At 39.3% G+C, this 15,786-nt stretch overlaps 1 protein-coding gene across 3 annotated transcripts in view; it reads right to left on the bottom strand.

The window, feature by feature from the left end:
- The window catches only part of so (SIX homeobox 1 protein sine oculis), a 37,042-nt gene extending 29,469 nt beyond the window's left edge, over window positions 1-7,573 (bottom strand). For 2 of the 3 annotated variants that reach the window (XM_088270492.1, XM_088270494.1), the window contains exons 1-2: window positions 7,476-7,573; window positions 5,967-6,334 (exon numbers count right to left, since the gene is read on the bottom strand). In XM_088270492.1, the coding sequence (XP_088126618.1) occupies window positions 5,967-6,119 (153 nt within the window). In that variant the 5' untranslated portion in view covers window positions 6,120-6,334; window positions 7,476-7,573. The other variant, XM_088270493.1, reaches the window with a different exon arrangement.
- Between the last annotated feature and the right edge of the window lie 8,213 nt (window positions 7,574-15,786).

Raw genomic sequence — 15,786 nt, forward strand, 5'->3', positions numbered from 1 at the left:
CGCCGAGCATAACTCCAATCTCCACGCAGCCTTCATACTGCCGATTGCGGTGGCCGCCAGCCCCCAAACATATTCCCCGTTTTTCAGTAAGCTGTCATCTTTTGTGACATGTGCTCTCGAGTATCTGGAACTCTCGACTCTTTCGACGAACTGGTTATCCGACGAAAAGGGTTGTTTAGCTTGTAGACACGAGTTGTTGCAAATGACGCGGATTTTACGGGTTAAGGTCGAGTTTGGATCACCTAATTGACCGGTAATAATAATTGGCTTATTTTTTAAGGGCCATTTTTGTGCAGTAACATCTCGGGAGCACTGGCAAGGATTTGAAGGTCCTCATGGGATGCGCTGATTGTGGGAGGAATATACGGTTATTCCTCGGTCTCGTACTGCAATCGGTATTTGGTTGACGGTGAAAGAGGGCGAGAATTAATATAATCCATAATAATAACGAGTTGCGTCATACAAAACTGCGTCGTTAAAACGCAAGAGCACGAGGTATCTAACTTTATAGTCGACTAAATAAACAAACCCAACATGAATGGTAATGGTAGTGGTGCGCACAACACGTAGGTAACACGAGTGATTTGGAATGACTCATGTTTGTATATAAGAACGACTCATTGAATTAGATTGTAATTACAGACGCGTGGGGAAAATTCTTGGTGACATCTATTTTTATTTTATTATTTACGTAAAATTAGTAACGACGATAATGTCAAACGATTTTTCCGAATCCATAAACACGTGCTTCAAAATAAAGTTGAATGTAAAAAAACGCATTGTTTTTTCTGGGTTGGCTAAAAAGTTAGTTCGGAAACAAAAGTTTTAAACAGAAAGGATTAGTTAAATCAATGTAATAATTTCCGTTTCCATTAATTAAATATTTTCCCTCATCTCATGGGAAAATTCTTAGTATTTTAAAAGCACTATTTCCTTTGTGGTATGATAATAAAGGTGATTTTTTAGTAACTATCGGAAATTTAAAAAAAAATAACACATAAAATTCAGAGAAATGCATGAAATCTTTATTTGAATCGATAGTAAATGAAATGTTGGAAAGTGTATGCCAAAATTGGACTAAGCGGATGGACCATTTGAGGCGCAGCAGCGGCCAACATTTGAATGAAATAATCTTCGAACATTAAATTATATGGACCGTAGTATCGATTTAAATAAAGGTTTCATGCATTTCTCTGAATTGTATGTGTTTTTTTTTCAAATTCCGATAGCTACTAAAAAATCACCCTTTACAACACTCTCCTTATCATTCATCGTTTACTTTGCGTAATACCATTCAACAACAACTGCCAGATTCGGTCACGACTGTTAGTTAAGTGGTATTATACACAGGACGATGAATGATAAGATCTTTCTACGTTTTCTGACCCTTATTAGATGTATGCGGTGTTAGCGTGAACGATAATTATATTATACATCCCGGTCTCCAGGTTATATATTTTTTGTGTGTGATGTTCTTTTTAAATGCACATATAAAATATTCTTATTTTTCCATAATGTTGACACTGTGGACGATGAAAACTTTTTACAAACTTCCGACATTTTTCACGCCACGTTCTGTTTCACGAATAATTTCCACCTTTTCATACGTTGAGATACACTCTCTTATATTAGTAAACATAATTCGAGGGTAAGTTTTAACTGACCTGCTTTAGAAATGTTTATTATGCATTGTCCATAGTAACCGTAGAACATAAAAAAATATGGAAGCTCTTAAAAATCCCGGAAACAAGCGTGACATTCAACTACAAAATGAGCCGTTTATTGTATTGAAGTACTGGTAGGTACCTCCTGACTTCACTAAGCTCGGATGTTTCACGTGCATTTCAACCATATGCGCGGATACTTTTTCAATGTTGTCGGTAAAAACACGAATTAGGTACGTTTATGGTAGTATCTTTACTATTGTCATAAACGTAACCCGATCTCGGCGGCAATGGCCTAGTAACTAGACTCTAGTTACTGCCGGTCGGATTTTATTGCTTAGGGTCGAAAACGTTAATATTTAACGATCGACACCTTAACAGTTTTAAGGTTTTTTGACGATATTTTTATTCGGTAAATATACCCGTGACGTAATTCGTTATAAAAATGAATAAATATATGGAGAAAATCATAAATAACGAATGTTTCCTGGTTATCGCAAATATTCGTTGTTTCTCCATTTTCAATATGATACGTAACGCGCGCAATACGATCTACCATTTGTCAAAATTGTGTATGAGCGGAACGGAGTAAAGTTGGTACCGACTGGACTTGAGATTATTTACGACTTGCGACAAAAGCGGAACTAATACAATGTGGCCGGAGATCGTGTGCCGCCAAATACAGCAGGACCTCTTTAATCCGAACGCCCGCTAATCCGAACGCCCACTCATCCCTTGAATACACGCCTAGAATGGGCTGACCGAGTGGATATTCTGTGCCAGAGAAGATGCTTTTATGTGAATTGAGAGACAAAGCTTTTTACTTGTCATTAAATAAATCTCGACCAACGAAAATGTAAGATTTTTTAAAAATTAAATAATACATTTAAGGTTTCACAATACATGTGTTGTTTTATTTGGTAAAATACGCTAGACTCTCCTTACTGTAATCCGAACGCTCCACTATGTAGTCCGAACGGATGGTAATTTTTCGGCGTTCGGATTATGGAGGTCCTGCTGTAGTGATTTCTAGGTAGGTCCGTGTGACATCGAGTTGCGCTTACTTAGCATTACTTAGTTTATATACCACTAAAAATAGATTTGTTCGGATTGATAAATCTATAAACATCGTTGACGAGACGAATTACTGCGTTCGTAATAAGCGGAGTCAGTTCGCACAGTTCTGGCACATTCATCTCCCGGAGATCGGGCGAGCAGATAGCAGCATGTGCGAGTGGCAGGAGTGTTGCGGCACAACGAGAACAAAGGAAATGTTTATAAATACTTCCAAGTATACGTGTGATCGCATAACTCTCTACCGGGAGGTATCACTCGCGTAGATAGTCACACGCGGAGGTCCTCGCCACTCTGGTCGGCGAGTCAGCTATCTGATCGTTTTTAAAGTTTAAAAGTAAAATAAAATGTATTAAAAATAAATATCAAGCCACTTATTCAACTTTTTACTGTGCAACAGATCTTTTTAGGTAAAACCTGAATGTTTTTTCTCCATTTGAAAAATATTTTGTTTTTTAAAAAAATAATTAAACAATACCTTTTCTTCAAAATGCAAAAACAACACTTTCTGCCCTGTAGCTGATAAATATTAAGTTTAAAATATAGTACATTTTCTGAGCATTCCGAAAACAATGCACGATTGTTAAATTGAATTGATTGTTGATTGAAAAATTGACGATTTTTGATATATGACTTTGTTGAAAGGAGTGAGCAATGTGTTCAAACAAAATAGCCGTCCCACCCATCACGACGTTTTTTTTCGCACAAATAGGAAAGTGATGGTGGAAATAGATTAATTGGAGTAGGTACTTCATTGTTGGAAAACACGGTATAATTAGTGACGATGTCGATTCCATAGGCAAGTTGACGATCTATCTACGCAGTATAGATGACACTAACGTTAATTTTACTACTTCTATTCAATAAAAAAACACACAGTACATTCGGCTTACATTCACAAAATTCACATGATTCACAAAACCGGCTTATTTCAAAGTTATTAAAAATAAAAGTTCAAAGTAATGAATGAGTTATGTCCTTACTTCTTCTTCTAACCCTTATGCTCACCCGGTGGTGTATAATGCACTGCATTGTATTGACGAAGTGTTATCTTGACCGTTATTTGATTAAGTTAAGTTGATCAATCCTGCGCTCAGGCCGGAGTAATATTTCATATAGTGAGAAATTACCGATATTTATATTGACCCCCCCTCTGAGAATCGAACCCCGGGCAGCCAGGACGGTAGCAAATATTAGTTAGATCGTTTTTATTTCGCTCAATGAAAAACAGCATTTTAGTAATTTGGCAAGCGTTCTGACGGACATTGGTAGCGTCTTGGAGAGATGGCGGGTTACTGCTCCGGACTATATGCCGAGACCTTAACAGCAGGAAGTCCTTTCATTGAGAGTCAAACCATGGAACCCGACATTTTGGAAGAAGAGATTCGAGATGCACTGAAAAAACTAAAATGCAACAAGTCCCCCGGCAATGACTGCATACAGGCCGAGTTTCCAAAGGAACTAGGGGATAAGGGCATAAAAACAGTGCTGGATCTCGGCAACCTAATATGGAGAACGAGAACATGGCCTCAGGAACGGGCAGAATCTGTTTTCATTCCTGTTCACAAAAAAGGCTCATCCAAAAAGTGTCAAAACTATAGGACAATAGCACTTACCTCTCACACCAGCAAGATATTGCTATTTGTTCTAAAAGCACGTTTACACAGTTACATTGGATGGCAAATACCAAAGGAACAAGCTGGTTTTGTGAAAGGAAAAGGAACAAGAGAGCAGATCCTCAACATCCGCCAAGTGGTCGAAAAAAAACCGAGAGTTCCTGACGCCAACAGTTTTATGCTTTACGATTACAAGAAAGCTTTCGATTACGTGAAGTGGGAACATCTGTGGAAAGTACTCATGGAGATGGGAGTCCCGTCCCATTTGATAAAACTCATCCATGGACTTTATGCCCAAATTAAGGCAATCTTAAGAATCAATGGCATAAACACTGCAAGTTTCTCTTCTGAGAAAGGTGAAAGACAAGGATGCATACTCTCCCCTGACCTGTTTAACATCTATGGGGAATATACAATGCGCAGGGCTCTCTACGAACGGAATGGAGGAGTGTCCGTTGGTGGTGTAAAGCTATCCAATATTCGATATGCGGATGACACAACACTTTTGGCCAAAGACCCAAAGAGAGGTAGATCTCCTTAAACGAGTAGAGATTGAGAGCAAGGCACTGGGACTAGAGATTAACCAGAGCAAGACCAAGATCATGATCATAGATCGATCTAAGAAGTTTGGTGATCTCGGGAACTCGCTCGAAGGTTTAGAGATAATAAACGAGTTCCAGTTCCATGGATCTCAAATCAGCAATGAAGGAACTTGTGAAGGAGAGATTGGACGTCGTATCGCCATCGCCAAAAGTGCCATATCTAAGCTAGACAAAATCTGGAAAGACCGGGGTGTGAGTTACAACACCAAGACGAAGCTTGTCAGGAGCTTGGTCCACTCCATTTTTCTCTATGCTGCTGAAACATGGACCATAAAAGCAGCAGAAAGGAGAAAAAATGATGCCTTCGAAATGTGGTGTTGGAGGCGCATGCTCCGAATTCCATGGACAGCTAGACGCACCAATGAGTCCATTCGCCAGGAACTACGCTTGGATGGCTTGACTCTGGCCAGTGTCTGTACCCGACGGATTCTCCAGTTCTTTGGACACGTTGCGCGTGGCAACGAGGATAGCCTGGAACGACTAGGTGTGTTCGGTAGCCTGGAGGGAAAGAGAGGGAGAGGAAGATCACCACACGATGGACCGATCAAATTAAGGCAGCAGCAGGCATCTAAGTGGTTGGAGCGCTACGTGCAGCTCAGTCAAGGGATAACTGGAGAAGAGTCATTGCTTCTGAAAGGGTCACAAACTTCAGCAATGAGGAATAAGACGGAGAAGAATAAGTAATTTGGCAGCATGATGCTTTATTAATAGTACGGTAGAGAAAAGGCAAAAGGGATGGTATGAGCACATAGGATGTAAAGCACCGGAACATATTGTTAACCAGGCTATTGGTATGGATCTTCTTCGAAAGACATCTAGAAAAAATCCAAAAAAATCATGAATGCCACAGAAAGATAACATGATTCCAAGGCGGGGCGACCTGAGGACGAGGAGAGTCTACGAAGACGAGAAGTTGGGATGGAGCCAGGAGGAAGAAGGCGACATGATGCTTCGTTAGATTGGTACTAGTGTAGTGTAGTGCGGGGGAGTAGTGCGTGTTGTATAGTCACCTCGCAGACGCAGGCGACCTGCTCCTGCGTGAAGCCGAAGGAGGGCAGGCCGGCCCCCCCCGCGCCCCCCTGCGCGCCGCCCTGCGCGCCCCCGCCCGCCAGGCCCGACATGGCGCCGTACTCCCCTACGCCCGGCGGCTGGTGCTGCAGCATCACGCCGCGCGACCTCTCATGCCCTCCTGCGCTCCGGACACCCGGCCCCTCCGCCGTCACACCTCACACCTCACACCGTCACCCGTCTCTAGCGCACTTCCGGGAGAGTTCTCACCGACACGCACTGTTCACTTAAACTTCAACGGGCAAGTCGGGCCTCGTTGCAGCTACCGATAGTTCTTATCACTCCCCACCTTCTTTATCGACTTTTCGGTCTGAAAGAAATCAATCGGTAATATGATAATTGCATTAAAATTTGCGCATTTTTCTAGATTTAATCGAAATAAGTACTAATTGTTTTTTAGTAACATATTTTCGTGTAAAGCGAAAATGTAATTGTCATCATTACAGAATATCGTCAATATACTGAGTTGCTGAGGGTTGCATTATGGACATATTCGTAATGCGTAGAATTTACACGTTCCGATATGTCGTGGTGACACAACACCTCGGAGGATTTACTACAAGAGTTAGTCCACTACGGACAAGTCGACTGATGATACTGTATATAAGGAATACCGGAGTAATGGAATTATTTAAATAATCCTGGACCGGTACCTGAAGCGAAAGGCTGATCACTTTGCCTTCATGTAATAAAATATCAAATTAACATCGAATCAATCTGATGCAGCGCAGCGCCCTATGCACCACGAGGTGCGAAAACGAGTACAAAAAAGGTTAGCGTTTAGCTATAAAATAACCCTTAACCAAAACTTCTCTTAACCCTTATCCGCACCCAATGGTGCATAGGGCACTGCGTCGTATTGACGCGGTGTTATCTTAATCGTTACATACACGAAGGCAAGGTGATCACTCCTGCACTTCAGGGACCAGTTCAGGGTAATATAAAATAAATATGTAATAAAAAATTTATAATATTTATTTTAACCCACTCACCCGGGAATCGAACCCGGGACTTTCATTATACCACGGAGGCGGACTAACTGAAACTACGAAGAGTCGAATGATAACGGCTTGGATTGATCCGGCGCTCACGGAACGGGTAATAAAATAATGCTAGTGTTTTGAATATTGAAAAGATTTTAAAATTGAAGTCATATTAAGTTTTCAGGAAAACTCGATACGATTTTATTGAATGTGTCAAAAACGTAACATTCGTATATTCCGTCATTATATTTGACGATCAGACTAGCGATCCATTTCCATTTTTATTTTATAATTATAGAAAATCGAGCAGCGGAGAATTTGGACAGAATGTTTCGGGCTGCTGACCACTCCCGCCGGACAGTTGCCATCTCTCGAGAACCCAACTTTATCCTAAAACAACACTTCACTGGCTCGCGAGACTATCGGCGCCACATTTCCTCATTCGACTAACACACAAACACAACTTACGTTCTATACTAATTTTTCACAATTTGAACATTCGCAAAAAAAAGTTGACACTTTCGTAACGAAGTATGGCACGCGACGCCACGACCACCACATCCGAGCGCTCTCCGCAGACTGAGGAGTCGGGCGCGGAGGGAGGAGGGAAGCGAGTCACGGGATAGTAGAGGGGGGGGGACAAGACAAAGACAGAGAAAGACTATAAATAAATATAAAAATACGTTACCTGCAACCCACAAGAAGGTTTTATCAATTACACTTATGTGGCGCGTTTCATAGCAAGTTGAGATAGATTTGATTTTCATGATTATGAGTGCTAGGCGGACTCGGGTGTTACGTAATCTGCAGAACGTCCCTATATTGCAGTTTGGGCACTTCACACATGCTTTGTATTATTTGTTGATTAATAAAGCTATATTCTAGTCAGCATATCTGGTCATTTCATCACTCGATGTAACGACAAGATACGCTGATACGCGTACTCGCACGTGGACCGGCATGACACGTGACACGTGGTACTACTTGTACCGTACAATGAATTATATTCAGTCATACGTAGAAGCCCAATAGATGTCCGACCCCGTAGTTTAGTCGTTAGCGTGTTGTACTACCGTATTGGAGTCCCGGGCTCGATTCCGATGGGAGGGAAATTGACACAGAGCGATATTTTTTTTAAATTTAAAAATAGCCAACCCGTGCGTGAACACACGTTGTTTCGAGGTTTTTACATAAAAATGCAACCAAGGCACGATCTAGCTCCCGACCCAGAGCTCGATCCTGCATCCCGCCAGTTGCTAAGTGTACACGATATCAGCGTGTTATTTATTTACCCCACCGCCATGCGCCAGCCAGCCCGTGCGCCTGTCCCAGTGAACCTACGCGGGTCTTATTATAACGTACAGAGCCCTTGGCCGTTTGTATTAGGCACCCCCTACAGAATTGGTTTATGTCTTTAAATACTGCTATTCTAAGATTGTACATATTGTATTTTATGGATTTTAACGACTATGTACTTACTACCCTATCCATCCTGACCTACGACAATTAGGGACGTGGTTTATTTAAAAATACTATTTACTGAGTTCAAGGGTCAGTTTTATATTTGAATCGTTACTCTCCAGTTATTATAATCAGTGAATAAGTGTGATTAAAACAGTGCAAAGTCCATTAAAATACAATACAATCAGAAAGGATTGCAAGAATTCCAAGAATTGCAGCATTTAAAGACAAATCAATTCTCTAGGGTGTGCCTAATATATATGGCCAGGGCTGTACATTTATGGTTCAGTCTCAATACGTGTTTGTGAATAATAATAGCGATATATTTATATTCCTTTAAATGTCGTCTCAGGTGAGCATATCGCTCATTCCTTTCAAGAACGTCATAAATCAAAAAACTTAAACTTTAAAAATATAATGCTATGTATTAAAAATGAATATCAAGCCAATTATTGAACTTTTTACTGTGCAACAGATCTTTTTAGTATAACCTGAAGGCATCGCATTAACAAAAAGATAAAAACATTCCAACATAAATTGGACATTTATCGTTACGGAACAAATACAAATTATTCACAATAATAGCGCCAGGAAAATAATAAAACTCCGGGGAAATGTTGGACACTTTTACAAACCACTTTTCAAAGTCTTCGTGTGTTTCATTCATTGGGTGCAACAGAAAAAAGAAAATTATACAGGAGGAATAAGGGTTAATTATATTTTCTAGTACATCGAACAGACCTGCACATCGCAACTAGCAGTTACCTGTGGGGGGAGGAGCCTGTGCCCCGCCCACCGGCCACTCCCCTCGGTCAGGTGAGAGGCCGCCGTGCCTCCGTCCCGCTCGCCCACCCCGTGCTGCAGATCCTAATGTCGAGTAGTCCACCCTGCGCTTTCTGCATTACATTTGTACGTATAACATAAATTGAAAGAAGGCAGTAACTGTTTGACAATTCATGTGAACTGTTGTCGACGGGTTATGCCATTTACCGCAGAATTCATCACACCCGTGGATGCCGCTTCCTTATTATATTCCCATATCGCTCACTCCTTTCAAGAACGTCATAAATCAAAATTCGTCAATTTTCAGTTGGGCATGTTTTCGGAATGTCCAGAAAATTTACTATATCCCAGCAGAAGCGGCATATTTTTAACTTAATATTTACCCGCCACAAGGCAGAAAGTGTTGTTTTTGCATTTTGAAGAAAAGGTATCGTTTAATTATTTTTTAAAATAAACTAAATATTTTTCAAATGGAGAAAAAACCTTCAGGTTTTACTTTAAAAGATCTGTTGCATAATAAAAAGTTCAGTAAGTGGCTTGATATTTATTTTTAATATATTGTATTATATTTTTAAACTTTAAAAACGTTCTCCTGAAAAATCGAGTTTTTTGATTTATGACGTTCTTGAAAGGAGTGAGCGATATGTTAGAGAGCCGTATCGGTGGTTTGCACTGCAGTCTGTTGAAACATTGTTGCCAGTTAAAAACTAAAGTTAACATCAATTGAACACTCTCCTTATCATTCATCCGGTTACTTTGTGTAATACCACTTTAATAAACACTCATTCGTGACTACCGATTTCGGAAAATCATTCCAACATCGGGTCATTAAAATAAAATTATTACGATTTGAGAATTGTATAAAAATAATAAATTTCAAAGAGAGAAAGAAGACGAGTGAATCACTATGAGAATACATATTTTTTAAAGTAGGCTCGAAGTTAAATTTAGTCGGTTATTTATTATGGGTATGTACGTCTTTCTCGATTGACTTATTTCTGATTTTTCTAGATTATCTAAACAAAGAACAGTTTTATTCACAATATTAAATTGATACAGAATATTTTGAATAGAAAACTTAAAATTGATTTCAATAAAAAATATTTTTATAATTATAGAATTTAGTATGTAAATTGATTTCTTCTTCCTGCCGGAACAAGCCTCCATCCTCTCATCCCGGTCCAGTCGCCCATGTTGCCGAGCCACCGTGTTCACTTTCTTGGCAGAAAGCAGGATCCTCGCAGTCCTATTTTCCTCTACATTATCGTTTGCAGAATGTAGTAAATATGTGACCCAGATACGAAATCTTCCGAACCTTGATAAATTCATTTACTAATAACATTTATAATAATTGACCAAAAAACATTCGTCCAGCTTTTTATACAAACAATTATATGGGGAAAATTGAACAATAGTTCAATTGTAAATATAAAGAAGATATATCGAACCATTCTGGTGTTCGTAAATTAAATCGTTCCGATTGCCCAGCCTTTTACAGGAATAACGTTATCAACGCGTAAATTAAATCGTTCCGATTGCCCAGCCTTTTACAGGAATAACGTTATCAACGCGTAAATTAAATCGTTCCGATTGCCCAGCCTTTTACAGGAATAACGTTATCAACGCGTAAATTAAATCGTTCCGATTGTCCAGCCTTTTACAGGAATAACGTTATCAACGCGTAAATTAAATCGTTCCGATTGCCCAGCCTTTTACAGGAATAACGTTATCAACGCGTAAATTAAATCGTTCCGATTGTCCAGCCTTTTACAGGAATAACGTTATCAACGCGTAAATTAAATCGTTCCGATTGCCCAGCCTTTTACAGGAATAACGTTATCAACGCGTAAATTAAATCGTTCCGATTGCCCAGCCTTTTACAGGAATAACGTTATCAACGCGTAAATTAAATCGTTCCGATTGTCCAGCCTTTTACAGGAATAACGTTATCAACGCGTAAATTAAATCGTTCCGATTGCCCAGCCTTTTACAGGAATAACGTTATCAACGCGTAAATTAAATCGTTCCGATTGCCCAGCCTTTTACAGGAATAACGTTATCAACGCGTAAATTAAATCGTTCCGATTGTCCAGCCTTTTACAGGAATAACGTTATCAACGCGTAAATTAAATCGTTCCGATTGCCCAGCCTTTTACAGGAATAACGTTATCAACGCGTAAATTAAATCGTTCCGATTGCCCAGCCTTTTACAGGAATAACGTTATCAACGCGTAAATTAAATCGTTCCGATTGCCCAGCCTTTTACAGGAATAACGTTATCAACGCGTAAATTAAATCGTTCCGATTGTCCAGCCTTTTACAGGAATAACGTTATCAACGCGTAAATTAAATCGTTCCGATTGCCCAGCCTTTTACAGGAATAACGTTATCAACGCGTAAATTAAATCGTTCCGATTGCCCAGCCTTTTACAGGAATAACGTTATCAACGCGTAAATTCAATATCAGGTGCCTTAATAATAATAATATTTCGGAATTTGCTAATCAATCACCTTATATTTGAAGACCGGAATTTTAATAAATCAACGGGTATAGAAATTTTACACGTAAATAAAACTGGTCTTTGAGTCTACTTTTAAAAATATGTATTCCCACTTGTCTTCTTTTATCTTTCAAAATTTTTATTTTTAAACATATTTGACATAATATGTCAAATCGTAATAATTTTATTTTAATGACCCGATAATGGAATGATTTTCCGAAACCGGCAGTCACGAATAAGTGTTTATAAAAGTGGTATTTCACAATGTGAACGATTTTTCGAGGATGCCGTAAAACGGTACGAACGAAAGTCGAATTCAAACTGACATACACCAGCCCATGCTTGGTATTTAATGACAAAAGGGCCGTTCATTGTTTGGCGTCTATTCCACATTCCCAAAAACTAATTATTCCTTATCAGGGACTAATTTGACGAAATCGATTAATGGCCGGCTAATTCCAATGCTTACAATTAATTCATCACGGCCGCCCGGGCAGACTCGATCGCAGATTACGTAGGGACTAATACCGCTGTAGGTATCCGATTGCGCGTCATATCGCCCCGCCAGGTTGGCAGTGAAATCTCTCGTCTTTCCAAAATTCATACCTGAACGTTATTAAATTAAGCCAGAGAAAATGTAAGAAAATATGAACATTCCGCCCTCGAAGAATCTTAATACTGGATTTATTTTTTACCTTAATATAGCGTCAGATCGCATCAGAATTGTGGAATGGTTTTGATTATACGAAAACCTTCCCAGACGCGCATCCGACATATTTACAAAATTTTATCGTGATCGGATAAGCGGTAAAGGCATGCATAAGTCACAAACAAACATACATTCATTTTTATGTACATATATACTAGCTGTACCCGGCCTCGCGTTGTTATGGCTTGACTTGGTAAAAAGAAAAACAATTAAGCGCACATTTCTTTTATTAGTCATTTTACAATGCTGTGAAGCAATGAAAATAGAAATAACCTATAAAATAAGAATGCATTTCAAAACATAGAAAATGCTAAGCGTCAATATCTGTCAAGAAGCACGCTGTCGGCCGTGAGTAACATATAGTATAAATGTGTTGCTCTTACGTCCCACACATGACGTTTTACCCGTGGCAGGATTTACAATTTTGCACGAACGAACTGTTTTTAATATACATAGGTGCTGGCATGTTTTTATGTATACGCTGATACGCATGAAGAGGTAAAGAGGCAAAGAATATTTGCAAAAACAGAATGGCGTTCTATTCTCTCTGCCTATACCCGAGGCGAAACGGCGTGATAGTTTGTTAGTCAATATTTCTCTTTTTATTTTCAGATCCCTAAAATTACCTCGCTAGTGTCCTTAATGTGATATATTTTACAAACATCGTTTGATGGCTTGATGACATCTTCTTCTTCCGCGTCTTATTCCTCGTTACTGAAGGTTGTGACCCTTGTGGAAGGAATGACGCTCCACAGTGGGCCGGTAATAGAGCATAGGCTTCAAATATCGATGTCTGAATTATGAGCTCATACTACCCCCAAGTAATAATCATTAGCCATACTACTCCAGGGTGTAAAAGAAATCCAGGATTTTAAAATTATTTATTCACTTTTTGGCATCCAAAGAGAGCATATCGCATTAGCTCTCATTAGCGTTATCCGAGCGGCAATTACTCACTCTGCGTTCATTTGATCGTTTCCTAGAAAAAGTTTTATTGTAACTTTTGTTTAAAAATTTAATTTCAAGAAGAAGGTTAGTACAATATTTGATTTACTTTTTTTTCTTTTATTTCATAGGTTGACTCAATTATATGGGTGCTACGCAGTACGTAAAATTGTGAAATGATTTCGTCTTTCTTTTTATTTATATAAACTTTTAACCTTTAGCTACTGAGGTGGATTTAATTTCACGTAACCACTGACGTGGGGGCCGCAGAGGCCCGTATATATATTTGCTTATACTTAAAAACCCTTACTTTTTTAAGGTTTAGTATTTAATAATTAGGTTTAGTGAATATATTTAAACAAAATAAAATATTTAAAAAAATATATTTATTTGAAATTAACTATTATATCAAAGTTAAGAAAACACTGAGCATTTTTTGGCAAAAATCACATGAGATCATAAATAACAAAGTTTTAAAAAATCAGCAAATTAACTTAGAATCTTAATTTTGATTAGATTTTCTAGCAAATGGCACATCAGTTGTTATTATACTATAATGGGAGCAAAAAAATTACAAGCATCCATTATTGCGAATTACGCACAATCTGGGCAAACCTATTTTGCGCATTGAAGGCATACATGTTTTTTTGCATGCGTGTGTAGATTTCCTTTGAAGTTTCGAAGGACATATGTGGCACCTTTTTCTTGTTTTAGAATTTTCTTCGTCAACTTCTCGACGGTCAGGTACAGGCATATCCTTATCCAGCACAACGTGCCAAATTCAAACGCAGCTCACGTGGCAACCTTTCGTTCAACGCTCGTTAGCTTTAGGATTAAAAGGTTAGTTCGTCTAAATATATTGTGTTAAAGAACTCAAACGGCTCTAGATAGTGGTTGACGCACCTATTTTTAGCGATTTTTCCCAAAAAGGGTTGAATTGATGACAGAGGAACGGCGTCATCGGAAAACGTCTGTTCTTCGAGAACATTCTCAAAATTGTCAACCTGTTCTTAGGGTTTCGACTCACTATGTATATCTGAGTTATGCTTGTGAAGCTCCGATGTACAGGTGTCATCAATATCTTCAGCCTCCGAACCACTAGTCTTCACGATCTATCCACGACATCACCGCTGTCTCTAAATCATTGTTTCCCGGCATTACGGTTCTTATATTTTTCGCAACATGTAGATTATATTTATTACCGATAGACCATTTTCTCCCGGATATAGTACTGGGTTTCATATTGTAAAAGTTTTCAAACTGAAGCAACAACAAAAAAAAGAAAACCATATTAAAACTTTTTTTTACAAAAAGTTACGTAACTACTGAGGTGGGGTCATTTAGGCCCACGAACATTTTCAAAATTAATTTACTTACTGAAATTGCCTGCGCAAACACGTGCACTGCTGTTGACAGCCTCAGTGTAACTAAACTCGAAGGTACTAGAAGGTACGAGGGTGTCGTGCGTGAGGAAAGAGAATAATTAAAAAATTTTACTTTCTCAGGGCCTTAGCGGCCCCCACCTCAGCAGTTAAAGGTTTTAACTTACCTTTTATTATCCTACGTAAACGATTTCTATCTCAAAATGTAGGCATATGTCTGTAGTTTGAGAATCATGAAAATTTGTCCATCTGACCATCGTTTTAGCCATCGTCATGTTAGCGACGGTCGATTTAGCGACGGTAATTTTAGCGACGGTCATTTCAGCGACGGGTGATTATACGGCAGTCGATTTATCGTCGTCGATATAGCGACGGTCGATTTAGCGACCATCGTTTTAGCCATCGTCATGTTAGCGACCGTCGATTTAGCGACGGTCGATTTAGCGACAGTCGATTAAGCGACGGTCGATTAAGCGACGGTCGAATAAGCGACGGTCGAATAAGCGACGGTCGAATAAGCGACCGTCGCTTAATCGACCATAATTATGGCCATGGTCACTTAGTGACCGTCTATTTAGCGACGGTAATTTTAGCGACGGTCGATTATGCGACCATAATTTTAGCCATCGTCACTTAGCAAGTCGATTTAGCGACCGTCGATTAACGACCTTCGTTTGAACGACCGTCTATAAATCGATTTTTTTGCACAACCCTAAAGCTGTGTACCGCAAAGTGTGTGCCGCGGCACACTGGTGTAATGTGCTGATTACACCAGTGGCGCCCGTATAATAATAATAATTTTGGATGATTTATATAGCGCCATTTACGTAAAATACTACCTCAAGGGCGCGCATACAGAATGGATTACGATATGGAAATGATAATGATAAAAAAATATATATTAATGAAAAACGTCGTCAATCCGCTGAGTCTGAAGGGGGGAAGTGGAGCCGCCGTATTATTGCGCCTTCTTCTCGGTCTTCTCGGTCTTCTCGGTA

This window comes from Brachycentrus maculatus, unplaced genomic scaffold, assembly GCF_059751285.1.
Source record: "Brachycentrus maculatus isolate JH-2025_06_01 unplaced genomic scaffold, ASM5975128v1 h1tg000387l, whole genome shotgun sequence".
NCBI classification, from domain to species: domain Eukaryota; kingdom Metazoa; phylum Arthropoda; class Insecta; order Trichoptera; family Brachycentridae; genus Brachycentrus; species Brachycentrus maculatus.